Genomic DNA, 26,089 nt, shown 5'->3' with positions numbered 1-26,089 from the left:
CCAGGGCACTCAATAGCAGCGGAGCAGTTACAGAGAGGGAGAGTAACCGTTCCATTCATTGCCAGTTGTACTCGGGTTGTAGTAGGTACAAGAACACTGTTAAACAATCTTGGCTATATGCAAAGCAAATGAAGCTCGACTGTAGTGCTGGAGGTATCGCCTCCTGTCCCGGCATCAGTAACACCGTGCCGGTAAAACAAGCTGAACGGCTCCAATGGTTGCCGTGTGTATGAGCGTCTGCCCGCGCAATCAGAAACACGGCAACGTATAAGGATTGTCAGCTTGATTTCCCAAGGAAGGAAGACTGATGACATTGGACCAGTACAACCTGCGACCAATAATATTAAGCCCAGAATTTCCAATTGGGCGAGGGAGACTGCGGGACTGTGGAAGCTACGGAAAAGAGCACCCACAATGCACGCTTCGAAATCATGTTAGCAGCTCAGACATGACGCACCAACGCGGAATTACTGTGCCTCAGTGTGGCGATAAATCGAATTTATATATCAAGTTTAAACCGATTTTAAAGCTAATTCGTATATCCCGTAGTGTAGCGGCCTCATACGCGGCTCAACTGAAAGCATGGAGTAGAGAATTCCTGTGTCGCTTAACTGTTGTGCAACGGGGATAAATCATCTAACTGCGAATATATTCGAATTAGCCTTAATCCGATTTACAAAAAGATTAAAACGTTTAGCACGTCCACGAGTACAACCAAATCGATGTTTGCGTCCATGTCCAAAGCTACCATCGAATTTCAGGACGCGGTCATGCACTGCCTGCGTCTAGCTGTCCTCGCGCTTCATAAGTTCCCACTCCGGGTTGCCACCGAGCACAGTTCGCCCGTGATTGCACGGCAGAAAACATCTGCTTTCACCGCAGCAGCATCCGTGCTGCCCAGACATGTTCAGTACAACAGAGGGTACGTACAGACTAAGGAATATTTATTTACTTTATCTTTCACGGTCGGGGGAGGGGAGGACTGACGAGCTGTTCCGTGAATCCATGCAAGACACGTGTATCAACGCTACAGACATGGCGACTCCGCACCAAAGAATGCAAAGTGCTATAGTGAGAAGAATGGAGCGGTAGTCCTCCTTTAAAACCCCCTCCTTCACCTTCCTCCCTCCCATGACCATTCCGTTGAGTCTCTGGCTCCCGTTATGGTGTTACGCACTGTCTGTGATCCTGGAGTTATTTTTCAAACGCTTTGGCACTTTCCTCTCTAACGAGACTCTGTGATCTAAAACAGAATTTGTCTCACCATACAGCGATCAGATATAATATCTCCCGTAAGGTTCATGCAGGCACTTTTGCATTGAACTGCATCCCACCCGTGCTGATCAAGCTGGACACGTGAAAGCAGGAAATGTCATCGTAAAGGTTCTCGGGTTTCGCTTACCGGCATCTGTTCCACACTCAGTTCGTATGCGGACCAGAGCTGGTCAGGTGCACTGTGGTTATTATTCTCTATTGGGTAGTGTCCTTAATAGATGTTCGATTTCTCTGGTCACTTATGATATTCCTAATTTCCGTATTGTATCTACTATTTTTAATCGTAATTTAGCGCTACTCCTCTCGTCTGGGAGGAGTTCCGAAATCGATTTAAGGAGCCGTTTAACTCGATATTAATGACGACGTCATGTGAACGGGTACAGCGTTAAATCGGTATATCGGCCATTAAACCGATTTAAAGTCGCAGTGTAGACCTGGCAAGTGTCTGGATGCCTGGTACTAGGAAAGCTGCGGTGAAGTAACGGGTGTTTAAAAGCAAGAGTCCGTGCTTCTGCCCGGGCTCTGTTAGTCATTTCTTCCATCCTCGGAGCAGATGCTTTTAAACTATTACAAGAAAGCCGGAATCTACCCGAAAGAGATGAATGTATTCCCGCCACCAGTACTGATCTGCCCTACCCTTGGATGGTGTCTGCTGGGAGTGTGCATGTGCCAGGGTTACTTGTATTCCTGCAAGGAGCATTTCTAACAGGCAACTTCTTCCCTAGTGGGTTCACATCACTCCGCAGCTCGGTGCATACGGGAGCTGCAGCGCAAATTGTACAGCTCTAATGTGGGAGAGTGTTGCTGAAATAATAAACAAGGTTGTGCTCATCCCAGTACAAACTCACCCCCCACCGCTTTGTGGGGCGTCAGAACAGTGACCCTAGTGCTGCTGGGGCTGGATAACGAGCAGTCCCGAGCAATGACAATGGAGCGGGTCAGAGCGGGTGGAACAGGCTGAGCGGTGTGTCCGGGCGCGGGCAGAGAGCTTCCTCTGGGGCCCCGCGGCTATGGCTGGGCTCTGCGCTTTGCCTAGGGCGCTGCGCAGACAGTGCAGAAGGGAAGAGCGAACTCGCGCGTGCGGGTCTCTGCCCCGCGGGCGGGAGGCTGCGTTCGCTGCAGGAGCAAAACTTCCAGGCATGTTGTACTCGGACAGCATTCGAGTCTGGGCTTGGCACGTCCCACACCTGCGGGGGGTGGGGGCAGTAAGGGAGCGCTCCGACACAAGCAGAGAGAGACGGTGAGCGAAGGTCCCTGCTGGGGCTGAAGCGCCTCCGCCCGCAGGACCTTTCAGCCGCTTCCTCTTTGGAACCAACCAGGCGCCAGGTGACTTTGCACCGGAGCAGGACCAAGGACGGCTCCAGGCACCAGCACAGCAAGTGGGGACCTGGGGGGGCGCCCTGCTGGTGGTCCTGAGGGCGGCAGTCAGGGGGCCTTCGGTGGCGTTTCTACGGGAGATCCGCCAGTCCCTCGGCTTTGGTGGTAATTGGGAACCCTGAAGTCGCCTGCAGAAACACCGCCAAAGGCTCCCTGACTGCCTTGCTTGGGGCCGCAAAAAACATAGAGCCGCCCCTGAGCAGGACCAAAGCAGCTGGGCTAAATAGGGGGCGGCTGAATTGGGGTTTTTCATGTATGGTTCATTCCTCCGCAGCAGCTGTTCTGAGAGGGACATTAACAGGGGAGTAAAAACTGTGAGTCCCACTCAGTCGTCTCCCGCCTTCCCTGGAGGCTCTGCGTAGGGTGTGTGAATAACCATTCAGGAGTGACTTTCCTTGTGTTTAATCATCATTCACCTCAATTTCAGCTACAGTTAAAAACTGGAGCATACGCGTATTTTAAGCTCCGTCCGAGAAATGCCAATTTGAAAAGCATTGCAGTGTAGCCTGGGCTGGAGGGACGGGAGGGTGTGTGCGCGCCCACGCGCTGGTTTGCTTTGTCTAAAACTACTGTGAAAGTGACTATAACATCAGTTTGTGTCAAGTATTGAACCTATTTACATTGTGTTTGAAAACGGCTCTAACAGGTTTTGTTATCAAATACAACAGCATTCGTAGAGATAAAAACAGCTCGTTCTTACAAGGACCGGATTTTAAAATATGAAGCTTGTACTGTAATCTGAGCCATTATATCGTGTTAGAAATGCTCAGAGGTTAAGTGACCAGAAGCTGCCATAGGCCGGAGAAAGTTACAACTAGTTTCAAGTATTACATCTGCTCCTCTTCAGGATAAGAAGAGATGGTCGTCAAGTTGCTGGTGGTGGCTGGACTACACTACTGCTGGCACTGTGGCTACCAGCGGTGGAGCAGTACTAGTGATATTTCAAGATTAGGAAGTCTAACAGAAAATGTTACAGTAAACACAGGCTAAGTGACTGAATAGGGAATTCCTACAGAGTTCCAGAAAAACTGGTTTCATAGCCAGTCAATTTACTTCCATCTAAAAGAATGGTAGATGGAAGTAGCAAGAGGCAACACAGTCTAGTGGATTGTGTGCATCGTTGGCAGCCAGCAACTCTGAAAATTATTCCCGTCTCCAAGACTATCTTTCTATGTGTCCTTTCACAAATCATCAAAAGCACCCAGTGCTCAAAGGTGTCTGAAGTTGGGCATCCACAAGTACCAACAGTTTTGACAGTTTGAGCCTTATGCTCTATTTCAGTTTCTCCGTCTGTAAATTGGCATAATACTTGAGTCCTAGGGGTGAGTTTTTTCTATTTTTTTTAAATATTTCACTGGGTATACGTAAAGGATTTCTTATGTAGTCTTTGTTGGAAGATAGTCCTTGTGAAACCCTTAGGTTATCTGTTTGCTTCATACATGAATCACTTTATCTTTAACGTAAAGATAGGCATAAAACTTAATCTAGGTTTTAATACATTGAAGTAAAATACCTAACTTTTCATTTGCCTTTTTTTTTTAAGTTACTGGTTTAAAGATTTATTCTCCCATCCTTTTTATTAGACTTAAGGTGAGTAATTCCCGTTAATGCTAACAATAGCTGTTAAATGAAATTTCCTGAGTATTAATGTACAAATGGACCCTTTGAATGTTCTGCTTGGAGCATGTACTGCTGTTAAAGAATGAACTGCTGTTTATATACTATTGGAGCAAAGCATACCCATCTCTCATTGTTCTCGTGCATCATAATAATGTGCATCATCACTGTATTTTGTGTTGTTTAGGAGAAAACCAAACATGTTCTACAGATTCTGGTGGCTTTTGTGGATACTAGGAAAGCATGTGTTTTTGGCACAAAATCTCAATGAAGACAAAAGAAATGGAGTAACACAACAAAAATCTAAGCACTTTCTGTCAAATGCCATAGAAAAATATCCCAGTCCAAGTGATCAAGGTGAATTTTAGCACATTTTTTCTTAACATTTATGCAGATTCTAGACTATATATTTACAACCTGCAGAGCTACTCCCATTTACAATTTCATGTGCCATATTTTTACATTGAGATGTATAGTTCACTTGGGGTGGGAGAAGAGCTTAAAAGAGCAAGGTTTGAGGATTCTTCCGTTACATTCTCAATGTGTTTGGCTGTCAGCCATGGTATTACCAGTAAAAGAAAAGTGGCAGATATACATTTATTCAGAAGCAATTTTCCTAGGTTTTCAGAAAACTAATATTGCCTAATTTGCACTACGTTAGGCCCTGAGCTTGCAAACTTTTATGTACGCACTTAGGTTTACACACCTGTGTACTCCCATTGAACTCAATGGGAGCAGGATAGGGCACTAAATGAAGTGTTCTAAAGAGTTCAGTGCTCTACCTAGTCAGAGATGCAAGTCTATGAATATATTTATTAATTATTTGTATTACAGTAGCCTCTAGAGGTCCCAACAGAGGTTTGGGACCAATTATGCTAGGTGCAGTATGCACACATTATAGTGAAAGCAAATATATCTACCTTGGTGAGCTCACAATTGAAATACACAGGCTAAAAATCAGGAAGAAGAACAAAGGCACAGAAAGGTAAAGTGACTTGCCTAAGATCATACTGCAGGTCAGTGGCAAGGCCAAGAATATGACCCAGATCTCCCAACTTGCCATCCAGAAGTTAATCTTCTGGGTCCACCTCCTAGTAAGATACCAGCTAGAAGTTCTGAATGAAGGTCTAAATAGCTTCAGAACTTTCCTCATGTCAGAGGATCACACCACTTTCAGAAGGCTTTGTTTCCCCCAAGAAGGTCCTTCCCAGCTTCAGAAGGTTCCTCATCCCATGGACTCTAAACCTCTCCCAAATTTCAGAAGGTTCCTTATCCTTATGTTTATTACGCAAGTATTCTAAAACTTCCAGAAAATTGAATTTCCACTTTCAAAGCCTACTATTTACATACAAATATATCATTTTATGAGTAACATAGCTTCCTAATGTAATTAAACTCACTTATCTACCAAATTTATTCCAGATGAAGATTGCGTTCTTGAAATAGCTTTTCTACTGGACAGTTCAGAAAGTGCTAAGAACTATAATCACGAACAACAGAAAAAATTTGTATTAGAAACAGTGAACAGTATGAAAGAAGTGCAAGTCAATTCTGGACGTACTCTCAGCTGGAGGATGGCCTTACTTCAGTACAGTAGCACTGTTCTCATGGAGCAAACTTTCCGAGACTGGAAAGGTCCTGAAGCTTTCAAATCTCGCATTGCTCCCATAACCTATATAGGCCATGGTACCTACACAACATATGCCATAACCAATCTCACACAACTGTACATGACTGAAGGGACTTATGGCAGTGTGAAAGCAGCTGTGCTCTTGACAAATGGAGTGGATCATCCAAGAAATCCAGATATTTTTGCAGCTACTGCTGATGCTAAACATCAAGGAATTGTGTTCTTCACAGTGGGAATGACAAGAGTGGCTGAGGAGGTGGCCAATGCTGCCAAGCTTCGACTTCTGGCCAGTGTTCCAGCATCAAGGTTTGTTTTCAACCTCCAGGAGAAAGGAGTTGTGGAGAAAATTGTGAATGAAATGGTATGTATGGACAAAGGTTTGAAACTGTTTTAGCCAACTATTTAAAAATATTTTACTGCTCCCTTCCCAGTGTTTTTAATTTTTGGTGTTCTTTAAAAAAAAAACCAGTATTTTATGGGTAGAATCAACACTCTGAAGTTCAATTTGATACAGTTCATTTGCCATTTGTGATCATTCCAAAGCACAAGCTTCTCCCTCACTCTCCTTCATAGATCTCCCCAGCGGAAATATTCAGGCTGGAAGTTGAATTTTCCCCTAAAAGATCTGGGATATTTTTCTTATTTTTTTTCCTCAGGAAAGGTATTTTAAAACTAGTTTTCTTTGTTTAAAAAGATAATTAACATTTGAATTATTTTTTCTGCAGCAAGTCAGAGATATTATATTGCTTTAGTCACAGAGGCCAAATTCACCTCTGACATAAACACTCCTCCATAGACTTTAACGGAGGTATGTCCACGTAGCCCATAGCTCAGTTTGACCCTAAATCTCTATAAGTGTTCACTGGAAAACCTACCAGAGAGTCTAGAAGCACATATGATTCCAGTTGAAAGTTTCCTGCACTTCTTCACTGTGTTGTGAACTCTTGACTTAGATAGCATTCCATTACAAGTGTGGAGTACAAAGCCATCTTTCCATGCCAGTATAAACATGATAGCACAAACATTTGACTGCATCCTAGAGAGAACACTAATAAAAGGGAAAGACTGTCATAGTCAAACTGATGGACGAGTGACCTTAATGGGACTACAGAATTGTAGGTTATGTCTGACTGCACTCTAACAAGCAGCTACTCAACCTAGCCACACTGATTGCCACTCACTTTGACAATCTGCCTCTCTATCCGTCTGCTACCTCTTAGTCACCAATATCCTGTGGTGTTATTACTTTAGCACACGCTCCATTCAGTCTGGACTGTTTCTCAGATTAAACTATTTGGATCAAAGCACTCCCTGGTCCTAAACCATTCTGAGTTATGCCCCTTTTGGCTGGTTGTTCACATCTTAGGGTAAACATGTTGCTTTAAGTCAAGTCTCCCCAGTTGGTTGTTTTGATTTATAGTGTGGTTGCTTTATCTTGGCTCCCCTGCAGAGAATGAAACAACCACCTTCAATACTGGGCAACTGAAAGTTACACATTGAACAGTGACAGTCAGCAACATCTGCAAGCTGCATATTAGTCTTGGCAGAAAGCAGCTGTACAATTAACACCAACTTATCGTGAAACCCATAATTCTTAATAAATGAATGAGAAATGTTTCAGTAGGTCATCAAATAGGAAAGGTTAGACTCTGACATATTGAAACATAAAAATAAGCATGATTGATAGCATGCCATATCATAATTGCCTTGTCCCCAAGGTCCATGAAATCATTGGGAGTTAGGCACCTAAATAACTTTGAGGAACTGGATCTAGATCTCAATGATTCACTATAGATATTTCCCTCAAACTGCTAAGTGGAAATCTTAATTTCTCTTGGCACTTAATCAAAAGCTCATCTAAATCAATGGGAGTCTTTCCATTGATTTCAGCAAACTTTGAAACAAGCTGTATGTATCTAAATCTCTTCCACTGTGTTGCGAAATGTAAAATAAGTGTACTTGGGAGTGTTGCTGACTAGTTATTATCTGTTGCTATTACTTACTGTATCATCCGAGTCATAGTAGACTTTCTGACATCATTAGTTTGACTAAAAGGGTAAGTGTGTGTATGCTTATGTATGGGCAGAGCCGGCCAACCCATTAGGCGACCTAGGCAGTTGCCTAGGGCACTAACATTTGGGGGGCAGTGACAGCGGCGGCTGGACCTTCCACCACCTCTGTCAGGGGTGGCATTTCAGGGGTGGGACCTTCAGCTGCCTAAGGCGACAAAAAAGCTGGCGGCGCTCCTGTGTATGGGTTACCATTACAAAATAGGAACGGAAATATAAAATAAACTAAATAATTTGATGGAAGTCTTTTAATAACTTGAAATTGTGTTAATTAGTTGCTGAACAAGGAATAGATTTAATTCACTGTAATCACAGATAGAGAAATTCTTAGCTTTCTGGATAGCAACATGCATTTTTTCCTCTATAGGTGGATTATGACCTATAATTCTAATGTTGTTTTCAATGTCTATCTTCACAGAAAGATCTGGCTGAAGAACGGGTAAGTAATTAACTGGTAAACAAAATATGAGAATTACTATTTAATCATGCTGTCCTGTAAATAGTATATGTAATGTAATAAATATTCATGTAATTGAAAAATAACGTATGAGGAATTAGATAACTCAGGGAGTTGTTAATGGGATACAGTTCAGTGGGGCTACTCATGTGAGTAAAGTTTCATGTGTTAGTGTTTGCAGGATTGGAGTGTTTGCAGGATTGGAGCTTTTATTTCTTTCTAAATTTCAATAGTTTACAAGAATTGGAGAAACTACAGATTTCTGGGGCCTGACATACTTCACATTTTCCAAGGGGAATAATATCTCAAATATATAGTGATATCAGAAAGCCAAAGTAATAAGTTATATATTCTCTTAGCAATTAGATATTTAATTAAATTATTTCTGTTGCATATGTAACAGCAATATATTTTAATATTAAAGTAACACATTATATATATAATGTTATGCCTCTCTATTCCATGCAGAACATAGGATCTTCACCACAGCCTTCCATCTTTACTGATCTCCTGCTGCAGTCTAAGCTTCTTCCCATGTCATTTTGATAGCTTTCAGTTCTGCCTCTATTGTCCATTTCCGTGTTATCCTTGAAGTGTCTTGTCATCTTTCCCCCGGGGTGTTCCAGTCTAATACCTGTCGTTACATTTTCTGTATCTTTCTTCCATGTATTTCATTGCCATCTCAATCTTCATTCTGTAATCTCCTGTCCTGTTGGCTTCTGTTTTGTCGTCTTCTTCCAGCGTTCTTCATTTCTGATTTTTTTTTTCTGGATATCCGATAGAGGTTTTGTCTAAGGCAGCTATTTATGAAAAATTGGAGTTTAGATAGTGACATCTTAAGTCTTCAAGTTTCAGAACCATATACTAAGACCAACTTTAAATGGTGTTAAATATTTTAAGTTTAGTTTGGAGGGCAAGATTTCTATTTCTCCAGATCAGCCTTAAAGTTACAAAGGCATGCCTGGCTTTTGCTTTTCTAGCTGTAATGTCTTCATCTGTTCCACCTGGTGTACTTACAATTCTGCCAATATATGTGAAACACTGGAACTGTTCTATGTCCATCCTGGAAAGTATAATTGGTGTTTCTTGTTCCACGCTACTGGTATCGTACAAGGATGTCTTATGTTACCCACAATCTTTTTAAGGCTGTAGATTGGGTAATAAGAAAGACCATAGAAGAGCCAAGTGACATATAATGGATTTTCAAACAGAAGTTAGAGACATTGGATTTGCAGATGACATTAACATGCTATTCCATATCTATAGAGATATGCAAGGCAAAACAAATTATCCCCAGGACTATTAATTGTGCACAGGGTTGAAAATGAACACAGAACACAAAAGCCATGAGAACCAACATACAACAAGAAATACCGTAAAAAGAATGACATTGACAGTAACTTTTCCTCTCCTGCTCTCTCCAAAAAAATCCTGCTCTAAGCAAAGCTTCCTATAACCTGAGAGGGAAGACAAGCCAAATGATTCCGTGAAGTCCTCTAGGGATCTTGCTATGCTAATCGAATTTCCCTCTAGGCCAGGGGTCAGCAACCTCTCAGAAATGGTGTGCCAAGTCTTCATTTATTCACTCTAATTTAAGGTTTCGCTTGCCAGTAATACATTTTAACATTTTTAGAAGGTCTCTTTCTCTAAGTCTATAATATATAACTAAGTTGTTGTTGTATGTAAAGTAAGTAAGGTTTTTAAAATGTTTAAGATGTTTCATTTAAAATTAAATTAAAATGCAGAGTCCCCTGGACCGATGACCAGGACTGAGCAGTGTGAGTGCCACTGAAAATCAGCTCACGTGCCGCCTTCGGCACACATGCCATACCCCTGCTCTAGGCATTCAAAAAGGATGGTGATGTGTGACAGTACAAAACCCTAAAATGGATTACATGCTGTTGTCCTTAGAAGCACATTATCTGGGATATTCAGATAACAATGATGCTTGGGTGCCCACTTGTCTAAGTCTTAAAGTTTAACAAATAAATAATTTTTAAAAAACCTTAACACTTTTTCTATATGTATTGAGTCTTCATATTTTATGGTTTGAAAGCATAAAAAAAAGTAACTACATATAATCACCGTGGATCCGTGATCCACTGGAACAGTATAAATGTGAAGTAAAGAGAAAAAATGCAGAACATTAAAATTCATTTTATTAATTAGATTATATGAATTTGTTTATGCATTTATATAGGCCAGGTTATGACCCATCCTGCATGACTGTTCAATGGAATAAGGGGGTATAAGGAAGTATGGTGCCCCTTTACTCCCCTGTACCAGCTACCCATACAACAGGTAACTGTGTAAGGGGGATTGATCAGCCCAGAGCTATTATATCCTCCCTCCTCCCCCACCATCCTGCACAACAACAACATGCTACCCCTTACAAGGTGGTTGTGGCAAAGTCATGAGTATGTGATCTGATATAAAGGATTTCTTGGCTTGGGTGTGGGATGACCACATTACTCATGAGTGGTAAAGTAACTGAATGCAATTAAAAGATAGAAAGTTGTTTATTCTACAGTAGTAATTCATTGGTGGTTGTAGATTAACTATATGGGAACTGAAATGTTGCAATGTTTTCTGGCTAACCCATTAAAGTGCACTGATTTGCTGTGAACATTTTCATTCAAAGTGTCCCCAAGCTCCTATATGTAACTGTGAGAAAGGGGAAAGAGGCCTTCCTGGCCCTGCCGTAAGTAGCTGTCATTTCTCATTTTCCTTCTGTTTTAGTGAATAATGAATAACGTAATTTGCGATTAGATTTGTTCTAGGCATTTTGATTAATCCTCTGAATCTGATACATGAGATATAAAGTTAGAGCTATAATAAGTATTTCTTTGTACTTACACTGTGTGGAAGTGTCAGATCAATGAGAAATGTGTGGAGAGCTTGCCTGCTATTCATGAGCTCCTGCTGTGACATTCTCTCTAAAACGGAACAGCTGTGTGATTTACGATCTGCCAGAGATCTGCTGTGGTCATAGCAGATACCAACTTCCCCTCCCCCAACCCCTACCTCCCCCCAAAAACCCATACATGGTTAAAGGGCAAAAATGAGGCTCCATCTCTATGGAACTGCAGAGCTATTCTACTGATTCAATCTGACAGCCAGACCAGATGACTCTCATTAACTCCAAATCAGGAGTATAAAAAACTGAGCTGCTTTGAGGCAAGAGGTAAAGAGAGAAAAGGAAAGAGAGGAAATCCTGGACGGTGAAACATTAGGAATTTCCAGCTCAAGAGGAAACTGGCTTGAGGTAAGTGTAGAGAAGAGTGGGCTTTCTTTGGAGAGTACATAGAACTAGACCCTCCAAGCAAAGATGCAGGATTGTTTCATTACCAGTCCTGATCAACTAAACAGGGTTTAGCTGTCAAACTGAATTCTGAAGCCTTTGAACAGCCCAATATTATACTCATTAAAATCAAACTGAAGTATAAAGGAATTCTGTATTACTTACCCAAGGTCTCAGAGTCTGAGGCAGAGTTAAGAATAGAACCCAGCAGTCTTGACTACTTTTTTTTCATTGGACCTGTTACAAACACTAAATTTTACTGCTCTGCCTTCTGTAAAATAGCACTCTTAGTTTAAAGTAATATATATTTGACAGTTTTAGTTTAAGTTACAATAAGATATCACTACTTGAAGAAACAGGTATCTTTTACATGAAACCATACATTTCAAAAAGTTCAGTACAAACATGCATCATTTAACAGTGCTAAAATGAACAACTGTGATCTGTACAAAAACGTCTTCATCTGTTTTTCAGATAAAATCAGTCCTAGATGCTTTACAGAAATGTTAAGAAGAAAAGAGGTTTTCTGTGGCAGTGGGCATGTCACTCCCAGACATGCTGTTTGACATCTGTGATAATTACACTGATTTGTTTAATATACAGGAAACAAATGACCAAAATATAATTCCTAAAGTACTGCATATGCTGCCAAATAAAATAATTTTATTTAATAACTCTTTTTGCGGTGAAGTTACTTGAACCTGTCTAAAAGTATTGAATGATTTATACAGAATTTGGGATGTGGGGAATATGATATGTGATGTTTTATTACATAACTTTTTTTTTTTTTCTGTTTTTAGGGAAAAAAGGGTCGTCCAGGTGATGATGGGGTTCCTGGCCAGAAAGGAGTAAAGGTGGCATGAATTTTAAAGATTTAGTAAAAGCATCAATTTTCATTTGAACTGAAAGAATAGTAATGTATGTACTTAGCATTTATGAACTGGGATAGTTCATCTAAGTTATTTAGTCTTCCCTTTCTCTTGAAGTAAAATACACATTAATGTAATTTGCAAACAGAACTTCTATATTAATATCTTGCATATCGGATAATTAAAACTTTGGAAGAGGGATCTGGTATGCTTCCTTTACTATGTACTAAATTATACTAAAGAGAACAATGTAAGTACAGGTTAAAGCATTACATTTTCCTTGTTTGACTGATCTTGATGTTGGATTCTTCATAGGGGGAGGCGGGTCTCAATGGAATTCCAGGAAAAGATGGAACAGAGGTAAAAAGGAAATCAGTATTCTCTATTCCTTGAAGTAAATGAATAATGTAAGTTATCCCGTGTTTGCAATAAACATTACAATAGCCAAGCAGAGTATTCAGTTCCAGTTCATCATCCAGCGATTCATTAACACAAGAAATAAAAGAGTTAGAAAAACTCAAAAGGAGTATTGTTGTTTAAATAATGTGTTTAACTCTTACTTAATAGTAATGGGAGTCCACAACTACACACTTCCATTGGGGTTATATACCCCCTCAACTGGTTTAGTCTTCTATATTTGATATATTTAGTTTACAATGTAATGCAGATAGCACTGGCTATGTTCCTTGTCAGGAACTGAGGAAAATTGATTAGGGAAGCAAAGGGACAAAAGGAAAAAAGTATGGCCTACAGAGTTAAGAAAAATGAGGATTTTTAAAGTATATTAGGAACAAAAAGAATCCTAACTATGGCATTGGTCCATTACTAAATGGAAATCGTAGGATTATCAATAATAATCCAGAAAAGACAGAAGTATGCAATACCTATTTCAGTTCTGTTTTTTTGGGAAAAACAGAAGATATCATCATCATAGGATATGATTAACACTCTTTCCATTCTACTAGTATCTCAGGGGGATGTTAAACAGGAGCTGTTAAGTTAGACATTTTTAAATTACTAAGTCCAGATAACTTGCATCCAAGAATTTGTAAAGGGCTGACTGAGGAGCTTGCTGGACCATTAATGGTGATTTTTCAATAAGTCTTAGAACCCTAGGAAAATTCCAGAGAGCTGGAAGAAAGCTAATATTGTGCAATATTTTAAAAGGATAATCAAGATGACCCAGAATTTATAGGCCTGTCAGTCTGACATCGATCATAGGCAAGATAATGGAACAGCTAATTCGGGACTCACGTATTAAAGGAAGGTAATTAATACAAATCAACATGAGTTTATGGAAAATAGATCCTGTCAAACTAATTTGATATCTTTTTGATGAGACTACATGTTTGGTAGATTAAAAGGTAATAGTTGATGTAATATACTTAGATTTCTCTAAGGTGCTTGACTTGGTTCTGCATGACATTTTGATTACAAAACTAGAATAATATAAAGTTAATAGGGCACATATTAAGTGGATTAGTTGCCTGCTAACTAACAGAGGCTCTGAAGCACAATGGATAGTGCACTGGCTTTCTAGAGCTGAGAGGGTATTCAAAGGATGTGGATTTGAATCCCACCAGAGTTAGGCTTCTTTTTGGACAGGGTCACCAGCCTGGCCTGGATGGGGAGCAGCTCTAGACATGAAATATATTGATTTTGGTAAGACTTGTGACATAGTCCCACATGTCATTTTATAAGCAAACCAAATAAAGTCAAGAATAAATTAATATAAAGTGAGTGGAGAAAAAAAAAGTAGCAATCAATGGTTCACTGACAAACTGGGGAATGGTATTTAGTAGGGTCATGCAGGGGTCAGTCCTGGGTCCAGTACTATTCAATATTTCCATTAATGACTTGAATAATGGAGTGGAGAGTATGCTTATAAAATGTGTAGATGACACCAAACTGGGAGGGTTTGCAAACACTTTGGAGGACAGCATAAGAATTCAAAATGACCTTGATAAATTGCAGAATTGGTCTAAAATCAACAAGATAAAATTCAATAAAGATAAGTTCAAAGTTCTTAGGAAGGAAAAAAAATCCAATGCACAACTATAAAATAGGGAATTACTGGCTAGGTGATAGTACTGATAAGGATCTAAGGATTATAGTGGATCACAAATTGAATGAGAGAGTCAACAGTAGCTATTATTCTGCTATGTATTAACAGGAGTGTTGTATGTAAGACATGGGCGGTAACTATCCCATTCTACTCAGTTTTGGTGACGCCTCAGCTGGAATATTGTGTCCAGTTCTGGGCAACAGACTTTAGGAAAGATGGGGACAAATTGGAGAGAGACCAGAGGAGAGCACCAAAAGTGAGAAAAGGTTTAGAACACCTGATTTATGAAGAAAGGTTAAAGAAAATGGACATGTTTAGATTTGAGAAGAGAAAACTGAGGAAGGACCTGACTGTCTTCAGATATTTTAAGGGCTGTTATAAAGAGGATAATGATCAATTGTTCTGCATGTCCATGAAAGTAGAAGAAGTAGTAATAGGCTTAATCTGCAGCAAGGAAGATTTAGGCTGGATATTAGGAAAAACTTCATAACAATAAGGATAGTTAAGCTCTGGAATAGACTTCCAAGAGAGGTTGTGGAATCCCCATTACTGGAAGTTTTTAAGAACTTTTTCAACAAATAGCTGTCAGGGATGGTCTAGGTATATTTCATCCTGCCTCAGCCCGGGGAGCTGGATTACATGACATCTTGAGGTCTCTTTCTGCCCTACATTTCTATGATCGATCTCAAAATGTAATTGTACATAGGAATCAACAATGAGCAGGACCATTTCTAGTGGGATCCTGCAGGGATCAGTCCTTGGCCCTATGCTAGTTAACATTTTTATCAATAACCTTGAAGAAAACAAAATCATCACTGAAAGTTTGCAGACAACACAAAAATCAGGGGAGTGATAAGTTTTATCCTGTTAGATTCAGAGATTTTGACGCCATAGGGAACCATTCTGACCATCTACTCTGACTTCCAGTGAATCACAGGCCCAGTTGCTTTAAAAGACAACCTAATATATTAAATAGGAGGAAAATATTACTTTTCCATTTAAATATGCTATAGTTGGCATAGGGGAAGTATGTGATCATAAATGGCAGTGGTGGTAGTGCTTGTGACTGGGAATGTGAGGGAATGTGGTCTGCAAAACACTCTGGTACAGTCTATGAAAATGTTTGAGAATTCCTGTTATAATGAGTTATCAACATTTACCAGTAATGTAGTTGTCACTGTGTCCCTGATCCAGCCACATGACCGACATGCTTTCATTGAATCAGTGAGATTCCATGCAGCCGTTGGGGTCTGCACAGACAGATATCCTTGCAGGACTGAAAACCTGATTTACGGAGGAAAAAATAATATCTGCATTGTTTCATTTTGCCACCTGAAGTTATTAACACTGGGTTCAGCTTTGTAGCCTTTCCACTCATACAACTGTCATACCAGGATTGGAAAAAACACAAATACAGCAGTTCTTTCAGAGCTGCACTGTTGTGTGCAGGGCACTGAACATTTTCCCCCATGCTGAGTTTCCTTCAGTTTTTAAAAAAGTTTGGCAACAAGTCTCAAACTTTGATGTCCTCACTATGCCCACACCACCTCTACCTTTTCAGAAATATGCTTACATTTACAGGAGTGTCAACCTTCACTCTAGAGCTCAAGCCTTTGTATAATTAATATCTCAGCTTAAAATTGCATTGACATAGGGCATTTTGTACATATAATATATATTATTGTGGATAGCGATCATATACACAGCCATATTGCCACCTCAGAGATCCAGTGTTGTAGCTGAATGTTTATTAGAGCCTGAAACTTTGTTTTTTCTATAAAGACTATGGAGTTGCAGCTTGTGTAATAGTGTCACAATTAATTTACTTAAATCATGTTGAAATGTCTTCCAGTTTTCTTTGTTTCTTTTCCCAGGGAAAATCTGGCTACAAAGGAGAAAAGGTATGATTTTCAGTAGGAACATTTGACATGTTGGTATTGTCTTGTAGATATACACATCAACATATTTGGTTGGCTGTTCATGAAAAATTGTAGCATTTGGGACGTGTGTTCTCGCAGGAAGATGTAATGAATAAAAATATCCTTGTAATGCTAAGTAAACTTTTTGAATATTTATGGTTTATTTCCTAAGGGGGAAAGAGGTGACTGTGGCACTCCAGGGATAAAAGGTGACAGAGTAAGTATCTGCTTATTATACTTGAGGGAAAACATTGTTATAGAATACTATTTCTCCTAATGTACAGTGAAATGGAGTATGGAGAAGTTATGGGACACAATTGCCTGAGATTTAAAATTTGGTATTCCTGAATAATGCACATTGTGGTAAATTTAGGTAAGTGTTATTTATAAAGCTGAGGGAGAATACAGCTGACAAATTTTAAGGTCAATCAAATAAAGATAAACTGAACAAAGGTCATTTTTCAATAATTATTCCAGCTGCTCTTATATTTTAGTTGCATTTGGGGCACAAGCCTACTTCCACTTCAGACACTGGCAAGACTCTCATTGACTTTGGCAGGAGCAGAATCAGGCCCACTTGTAAAGGGGGAAGATGGACTGAGGGATGTATGACTATGGAAATGAAAGCAAAGATTTTAACTCTAGCAGTGGGCTTGAAGGTTCAGTGTATGGAGTTGTAAACATGTTTAATGAAATAGATGTAAAACTTGACCATGGAGGATCTTGATATCTGACTTCAAATTCATTCTGATACTATAATTTAACTACTGTATCCCAGTTTTCATATTTATGCAGTACTTTCTTGCAAGTTGTTGACTTCTTGATTTCTTTTCTTGCTGTTCTTTATATTATATTTTAATGTATCCAAATATATTTTAGAAGTGTTAGCTTTTTCTAGGCACTTTTTTCTTCTTGCTTTTCAGGGTCCAGAAGGTCCAATTGGTCACACAGGACTAAGAGGTCTACAGGTAACAAACAGCACAAACATACTTTGCTTCCTTGGTGCTTTGCAAAGCTTTGAAATCACTTTAGTTCAGAATATGGCCCAGCTGAGGTGCCTTAGCTGCCTAGACTTCTAGAGACAGTCTCATTCAAAATATTCCGTGTCTAACACACGTATTCTCTTTCATTGCAACATTGACAGGGATGTTTGGAGTTCAATGTAGACAATGGAATATTTTTGTTCTCTGATTACCATTTCTGCCAGTCAGAGTGTGCAGAAGAGACCCCACAGCAATGGAAAGACTGTGATGTTGTCATGTCTGATGCTGTGGGCAATACTTAGCATATATTTATTCCTGAATTGGGACCTTTCATCCTCATTGTCCTTCATTGATCCGAATAAGGATCAGGTGATTAAACCCTTGATTAGGCAGAAGATGAAAATATGCAACAAGTTTTAGTAAACAGAAAGCATATAAAATGTCAGGCCTACCAACCACTGTCCCTTCATAAATGAGTAGTTGATTTAAGAAGTAATGTAGGAAAAGAAATAACACTGATAACTTAACAACATAGAGCCTTATCTTTTAGGAGCACTGGGCAATGGACTGTTGAAATAAATGAGCACACTAGTGAGATGTGACCCTGTAAGCATGCAGGATTCACCCTTGTGGTGCCTCCTGCTGGTCGTCTCAGGGAATTAGCTCTTCCAGCATCCTGGAGTCCCCCCTGCAAGCTGGTGATCCACCTTACCGCTAGCCCCTGTGTCCCTCCCGGACCCAGTGCCCTGTTATCAGGGTCTCCCCTCCCCAGGGAACCCCCACCCACTGTCCCCACCTTGCTTCAGTATATGGCTACTGCCAGTCATTGTCTAGCCCCCATGCCCTGGGGCAGACTGCAGTATCAGCCTACTCATTACTGGCAAGGTTGGGTTTGGACCTGCTGCCTTTGCCTACCCCTGGACTGCCCTCTGCAACCCCCAGTACTTATTAGCCCAATGCTAGGCTGCAGCCTGGGGCTTTCCAGGCTGGAGCTCCCCAGCTCTTCTGCCTTTCCCCAGCCCTGCTCCACTCGGGTACCCTGTCTCTAGCTCCCTGCAGCCAGGCCCATCTCCCTCTACAGCCAGAGAGAGACTGTTTGTTTGATTGCCTGGCTCAAGCCTTTATAGGGCCAGCTGGGCCCTAACTGGGGCATGGCCCCAGCTAAGCCTGCTTCCCACTCAGTCTGGGCTGTTCTCCCAGCCCTCTCCCAGTGCTGGTTTTAACCCTGTCAGGGCTGGAGCGGGTAACCACCTCACTACAGACCCATATAAATCAAAGTAATTGGCTCAGCCATCCTCAGCTGATGGAAACTGGCATAGGTCCATTGAAGTCCACTGAAGTCAAGCTATGCCAATTTATACCTGCTGAAGATCTAGCCCATGTTTTCTAACAGGGATTGAAAGTTGTGTACGTTGATAAATCATAGTCCCATATTATGAAGGAATTAGAACAGTCCAGAATATTGCCAGTTTGGACGTTTTGGATCAGTTCTGTTCCCACTGGATGCAATAAGGTTTTGTGACTTAAAATGGCCTGTTCTTGTACCTATTGTTTTAGAAGAATCTGTCATATAAGCAAACTTGTTATAGTGCATATAAAAATCAATAACAAAAATCAGAATATCTTTATGAAAAATATGCACCCCAAGAAAATCAAAGTTACACATTTTAAATAGATCAAATTTTACTTTTACCTTTTACTGGGAGCAGTGTTTTATATAAGAACCCGCAAACTATAGGAGCTGAAACTAGGGATGCGGGAGGTGCTGCCACCCCCCCACCCCCTGTCTTGAAGTAGTTTCCATTATATACAGGGTTTACAATTTTGTTTCAATGGCTGTCAGCATCCCCACTATAAAAACTGTTCCTCCACCCCCACCCCAAACCCTACATTATTAATACCTAGAGGAGCTTGCAGTGTTGCCATTGTCGATGTAGGTAAATTCTGATGACTATTTACTTTTATTCTACTTAAGAAAGAGCCAAGTGCTGTCCTCAGCTGCATTCTTGCATACAGGGGCAGAATTTGAATTGTGTTTGTTTGTGACAAAGATTTTCATGTGGATTGCAGGAAATTATTGCTTGTTTCTCAAAAACCCCTTGCTCTGAAAGCCTGGAAAATTCTGATTAAAAACATTTGTGTTTAACAGGGTTCCCAAGGGCTACCTGGAGACCAAGGGCCTGAAGGTGTGCAAGGATCAAAGGCAAGAATTAAAATATCTCCTCTTTTTTTAAGGTTAAAAGACACATGCAGTTATCCATACCACAATAATGCTCTTCCCATTTTCACTTTTCACTTCTGTTCAAGGGCTTTGGCTAAATGGGGACTGCAAGTAATTCATGTATCCAATATCCCTGCAAGTTACCTAGCAAAAACTATTACTCTGCTCCTGGTGTTTACTACACTAGATTCAGCTGGACATTGTCTCTTCAGCATAGTGACTTATATCCCATTCTTCTAGTACTTAAATGCTTAAAGTGCAGTATTACTCCAAAAATTATTTGTTGTCTCTTACCACTTGATGTATCAGATGTGTTCAATTTAGAAAACATGTTTTACTTGCAAGTGCCAACCATGGAAATTCAGCCTGGGATCTGAAAGCCAAACTGTGTTTCTTTTGGATTGTACATTCTTATTAGTAATACTAAGTCTGACACTGGATCGCACTGAATAATCTTGTTAATTATGCATGAAAAGGGATCAAATCCATTTTGTTCTCCCATAGCTGAATTGGCTCCGCAATGCTAACAAGAAGTAAAAATTAAATCAGAACTTACATGTATCAGTAAGGTAAACAAATCAGACTTGGAATCTGCACTGTGAACAGATACGTTGAATAAAGGTATGTTTACTCTACAACATTAGGTTGAATTTATAGAAGTCGTTTTTTTAGAAATCATTTTTATACAGTCGATTGTATGTCCCCACATAAAAGGCTCTAAGTGCATTAAGTCTACGTACTGCGTCCACAGTAGCAAGGCTAGCATCGACTTTGGAGTGTTGCACTGTGGGTACCTGTGGGTAGCTATCCCACAGTTCCCTCAGTCTCCACCACCCATTGGAATTCTGGGTTGAGATCCCAATGCCTGATGGGGCAAAAACAGTGTCATGAGTGGTTCTGGGTACATGTCGTCGGGCCCCCACTCCATGAAAGCAATGGCAGACAGTCATTTCGTGACTTTTTTCCTGGGTTACCTGTGCAGACACCATACTACAGCAAGCATGGAGCCCGCTTAGCTCACCGTCACCGTATGTCTCCTGGGTGCTGGCAGACGTGAGACTGCATTGCTACACAGCAGCAGCTCTTTGCCTTTTGGCAGCAGATGTTGCATTATGATTGGTAGCCGTCATCATTGTACTCCTGGGTGCACTTTTAGCCGATCTCAGTGAGGTAGGTCAGGGGTGCCTGGGCAGACGTGGGAGTGACTCAGCCAGGTCATTCCCTTTTCAAGTTTCGTCTCATGGAGACTCAGTCCTGCTGGCAGTTGTATTGCACTGTCTTCTGGTGAGCAGCCAGGAGATGACAATGGCTAGCAGTTGTACTGCACCCAGGGCTGGCGCTTCTACTAGGTGACACTAGTCGGTTGCCTAGGGTTGCAGGATTTGGGGGGTGACATTTTTGCCACCCTTGGCGGAAATTCGGCGGCAGGGGGTCTTTCCACTCCAGGTCTTCTGCGGAAATTCGGCGGTGGGTCCTTCACTCACTCTGGGACCCGCTGCTGAAGTGCTCCGAAGACGCGGAGAGGAAGGATCCCTGCCGGAGAATGCTCAGAGGAGGAGCGCTGCCACCTAGGGAGGCAAAAACCATGGCACCGCTCCTGACTGCACTGTCTGCTGCCAGCCTAAGATGTATAAGATAGATGGAGTGGATCAAAACAAGAAATATACCTGATTTGTTTTGTATTCATTTGCTCCCCATCCCTCTGTGAAATCATTGGCCTGCTAAACCTAGGGTTTTGAGTTCAATCCTTGAGGGGGCCATTCTGTGTGACAGTTGTTTGTGTTTCTCCTTGATGCAAAGCCACCCTCTTTGTTGATCTTAATTCTCTGTAAGCCAACCCTGTAACCCATGTTGTCAGTCGCTCCTCCCTCCGTCAGAGCAACAGCAGACAATCGTTTCGCGCCTTTTTTCAGCGCAGACGCCATAGCACTGGGAACATGGAGCCTGCTCAGATCACCGCAGCAATTATGAGCACTGTAAACGCCACGCGCATTATCCAGGAGGATATGCAGAACCAGAACCTGCAAAAGCGAAACCAGGCGAGAAGGCAATGGGAGCACAGTGACGAGAGTGATGAGGACATGGACGTAGACTTCTCACAAAGTATGGGCCCCGGCAATGTGCACATCATAGTATTAATCAGGCAGGTTCATGGCATGAAATGCTGATTCTGGGCCCGGTAAACAAGCACAGACGGTGGGAACGCATAGTGTTGCGGGTCTGGGACGATTCCCAGTGGCTGCGAAACTTTCGCATGCTTAAGGGCATTTTCATGGAACTTTGTGACTTGATTTCTCCTGCCTTAAAGCATCAGGATACCAAAATGAGAGCAGCCTTCACAGTTGAGAAGCTAGTGGTGATATTCCTGTGGAAGCTTGCAACACCAGACAGCTACTGGTCAGTCGGACATCAATTTGGAGTGGGCAAATCTACCATGGGGGCTGCTGTGATCCAAATAGCCAATGCAATCAAAGAGCTGCTGATGTCAAGGGTAGTGACTCTGGGAAATGTGCAGGCCATAGTGGATGGGTTTGCTGCAGTGGGATTCCCTAACTGTGGTGGGGCAATAGACGGAACCCATATCCCTATCTTGGCACCAGAGCACCAAGCCAGCGAGTACATAAACCGAAAGGGGTACTTTTCAACAGTGCTGCAAGCATTGGTGGATCACAAGGAATATTTCACCAACATCAATGTGGGATGGCCGGGAAAGGTACATGACGCTCACATCTTCAGGAACTCGGGTCTGTTTCAAAAGCTGCAGGAAGGAACTTTCTTCCCAGACCAGAAAATAACTGATGGGGATGTTGAAATGCCTGTAGTTATCCTTGGGGACCCAGCCTACCCCTTAATGCCATGGCTCATGAAGCCTACACACGCAGCCTGGACAGTAGTCAGGAGCTGTTCAACTATAGGCTAAGCAAGTGCAGAATGGTGGTAGAATGTGCATTTGGACGTTGAAAAGCGTGCTGGCACAGTTTACTGACTCAGATAGACCTCAGCGAAGCCAATGTTCCCATTGTTATTACTGCTTGCTGTGCGCGCCACAATATCTGTGAGAGTAAGGGGAAGACGTTTATGGCGGGGTGGGAGGTTGAGGTAAATCGCCTGGCCACTGATTACACGCAGCCAGACACCAAGCTGGTTAAAAGAGTACAAGAGGGCACGCTGCACATCAGAGAAGCTTTGAAAACCAGTTTCATGACTGGCTAGGCTATGATGTGAAAGTTCTGTTTGTTTCTCCTTAATGAACACCACCCCCCCACTTGGTTCACTCTGCTTCCCTGTAAGCTAACCACCCTCCCCTCCCCCTTCAATCACTGCTTGCAGAGGCAATAAAGTCATTGTTCCTTCACATGCATGCATTCTTTATTAATTCATCACACAAATAGGGGGATAACTGCCAAGGTAGCCCAGAAGGAGCAGGGGAGAAGGGAAGGATAAGGCCACACTGCACTTTAAAACTTATTGAATGCCAGCCTTATGTTGCTTGGGCAGTCCTCTGGGGTGGAGTGGCTGGAGGCCCCTCCCCCCCCCCGACCATGTTCTTGGGTTTCTGGGTGGGGAGGCTATGGAACTTGGTGAGGAGGGCGGTTGGTTACACAGAGGCTGTAACAGCGGTCTGTGCTCCTGCTGCCTTTCCTGCAGCTCAACCATACGCTGGAGCATATGAGTTTGATCCTCCAGCAGCCTGCGCATTGACTCCTGTCTTCTGATAGCAAGATGACACCACCAATCATCTTTAGCCCACCACCTCTCGTTGCGTTCATATTGTGCTTTCCTGCATGCTGACATTGTCTGCCGCCATGCATTCTGCTGTGCTCTGTCAATGTGGGAGGACAGCATGAGCTCAGAGAACATTTCATCCCAAGTGTGTTTTTTTTCGCCTTCTAATCTTCGCTAGCCTCTGCAAAGGAGAAACATATGCGGCTGATGGAGTTTAAAAAAAAAGAAGGGGACAGTGGTAGTTAAAAAGACACATTTTATAGAACAATGGGTACACTCTTTCATGGTAAACCTTGCTGTTAACGTTACATAGCACACGTGCTTTTGTTACAAGGTCGCATTTTGCCTCTTATTGAGAGTATGCCGGTTTGGTGTGAGAGATCACTCACGCAGGGCCGTGCAACAGAATTCGGCTTGCAGGCAGCCATGGTAAGCCACAGTCTTTTGGCTTCTTTAACCTTCATAACATGTGGGAATGGTTTCAAACAGCAGCTCCCTCATTTCCCATACCAAGCAGCCATTGGGTTAGCCATTTAAAATGGGTTGGCAATTTAAAAGGAGGGGCTGCAGTTTCCAGGTTAATGTGCAGCACAAACCCAACTAAACCCCTCACACACACCCAATTCTCTGGGATGATGGCTTCACCCCTCCCAACACCGTGTGGCTAACAGCAGGGAACATTTCTGTTCAGCCACAGGCAAACAGCCCAGCAGGAACGGGCACCTCTGAATGTCCGCTTAATAAAACCACCCTATTTCAACCAGGTGACCATGAATGATATCAGTTTCCTGAGAATAACACATAAAGAACAGCTGTTGTTTGAATGCCAACAAACACCAAGACCATATACTGCAATGTTTTGTTCTGCAGTGATTACTGACTACATGCTACTGGCCTAGTGTGGTAAAGTGTCCTACCATGGAGGACAGAATAAGGCTGCCCTCCCCAGAAACCTTTTGCAAAGGCTTTGGGAGTACATCCAGGAGAGCTTTATGGAGATGTCCCTGGAGGATTTCCGCTCCATCCCCAGATGCGTTAACAAACTTCTCCAGTAGCTGTACTGGCCGTGAATGCCAGGGCAAATTAATAATTAAACACACTTGCTTTTAAACCATTTATAATATTTACAAAGGTACACTCACCAGAGGTCCCTTCTCCACCTTCAGGGTCCAGGAGCCACCTTGGGTGGGTTCAGGGGGGTACTGGCTCCAGGTCCATGGTGAGAAACAGATCCTGGCTGTTGGGGAGACTGGTTTCTCCACTTCCTTGCTATGAGCTATCGTCTTTTTTGTCCCCAAAACCCACTTCTGTGTTACATTCTACTCCATTGACAGAGTCAAAGCACAGGGTTGGGGTAGTGGTGGCTGCACCCCCTAGAATGGCATGCAGTTCATCATAGAAGCGGCATGTTTGGGGCTGTGACCCAGAGCAGCCGTTTGCCTCTCTAGTTTTTCAGTAGGCTTGCCTGAGCTCCTTAATTTTCACACGGCACTGCTGTGGGTCCCTGTTATAGCCTCTATCCTTCATGCCTTTGGAGATTTTTTCAAATGTTTTGGCATTTCATTTACTGGAATGGAGTTCAGCTAGCACAGATTCGTCTCCCCATACAGTGATTAGATCCCGTATCTCCCATTCGGTCCATGCTGGAGCTCTTTTGCGATTCTGGGACTCCACAGTCACCTCTGCTGATGAGCTCTGCATGGTCACCTATACTGATCAGCACGCCACACTGGCCAAACAAGAAATGAAATTCAAAAGTTTACAGGATTTTTCCTGTCTACTTGGCCAGTGCATCTGAGTTGAGAGCTCTGTCCAGAGCAGTCACAATGGAGCACTCTGGGATAGCTCCCAGAAGCCAATACCGTCAAATTGCATCCACACTACCCCAAATTCAATCCGGCAAGACCAATTTCAGCGCTAATCCCCTTGTCAGGGGTGGAGTAAAGAAACAGATTTTAAGAGCCTGTCACAGGGTCCGCACAGGTTTCTGCCTTCTCGCCCTGTGCCCTGTGCTGAGGCTGGTAAAATAAAAGAGTCCTCACGCCTTCTTCTGGTGTTTCACCCTTGTGCTTTATTTTACGGTGCCACTGTGCAGTCCCCTTTATCCCCCAACAATTTTCCCCTTTCCAACCCGTTCCAGGGTCTCTTGGCCCTTGAGGCTCCTTTCCTGTGGTGAGGAGACAGAGCAGTAGCCTCCTGTTGCCACCCAGGCTAGCCTCCTGATTGAGCTTGGTTCAGGGCTTTTATAGCCCTCCCAGCCTTCAGCCCAGCTGTCACTGCTTAGCTCAGTCTATTGCAGTGAACCTGCCCTCGTTGGGGCCCGCAGCTGGGCTCCCTGGTGGCTGCTTTGCATCTCTGCCCTAAAGCAAGGCATTTTAGCAAGGCATTCAAGGGGTTTCACCTCTTCCCTGCTGCAGAGCCCTTTAAGTTGAAAAAAAGGGCTTCGTCATGTGGACGGGTACAGGGTTAAATTGAGGTAATGCTGCTAAATTCAACCTAAAATTGTCGACCAGGCCTAAGAAGGTGCTATTTTTACATTATCAGTCTTTTGACCTTTCAAGGAACTCTTTTAGGGTAATA

The 26,089-nt window shown here is 42.3% G+C and overlaps 1 protein-coding gene across 1 annotated transcript in view; it reads left to right on the top strand.

Annotated features, from left to right (window-relative positions):
• The first annotated feature begins 4,469 nt into the window (after positions 1 to 4,469).
• LOC116819391 (uncharacterized) overlaps positions 4,470 to 26,089 on the top strand; it is a 64,161-nt gene continuing 42,541 nt past the window's right edge. Inside the window, exons 1-10 of the mRNA XM_032771089.1 lie at positions 4,470 to 4,626; positions 5,692 to 6,260; positions 8,387 to 8,407; positions 11,067 to 11,126; positions 12,527 to 12,580; positions 12,911 to 12,955; positions 16,535 to 16,561; positions 16,752 to 16,796; positions 17,503 to 17,547; positions 19,712 to 19,765. Of these exons, the coding sequence (XP_032626980.1) occupies positions 4,470 to 4,626; positions 5,692 to 6,260; positions 8,387 to 8,407; positions 11,067 to 11,126; positions 12,527 to 12,580; positions 12,911 to 12,955; positions 16,535 to 16,561; positions 16,752 to 16,796; positions 17,503 to 17,547; positions 19,712 to 19,765 (1,077 nt within the window). The remainder of the gene's footprint in view (positions 4,627 to 5,691; positions 6,261 to 8,386; positions 8,408 to 11,066; positions 11,127 to 12,526; positions 12,581 to 12,910; positions 12,956 to 16,534; positions 16,562 to 16,751; positions 16,797 to 17,502; positions 17,548 to 19,711; positions 19,766 to 26,089) is intronic.

This window comes from Chelonoidis abingdonii, chromosome 10, assembly GCF_003597395.2.
Source record: "Chelonoidis abingdonii isolate Lonesome George chromosome 10, CheloAbing_2.0, whole genome shotgun sequence".
NCBI classification, from domain to species: Eukaryota; Metazoa; Chordata; order Testudines; family Testudinidae; genus Chelonoidis; species Chelonoidis abingdonii.
The sequence above is the reverse complement of the archived record's forward strand: the minus strand, read 5'-3'. Positions and strand labels throughout refer to the sequence as shown.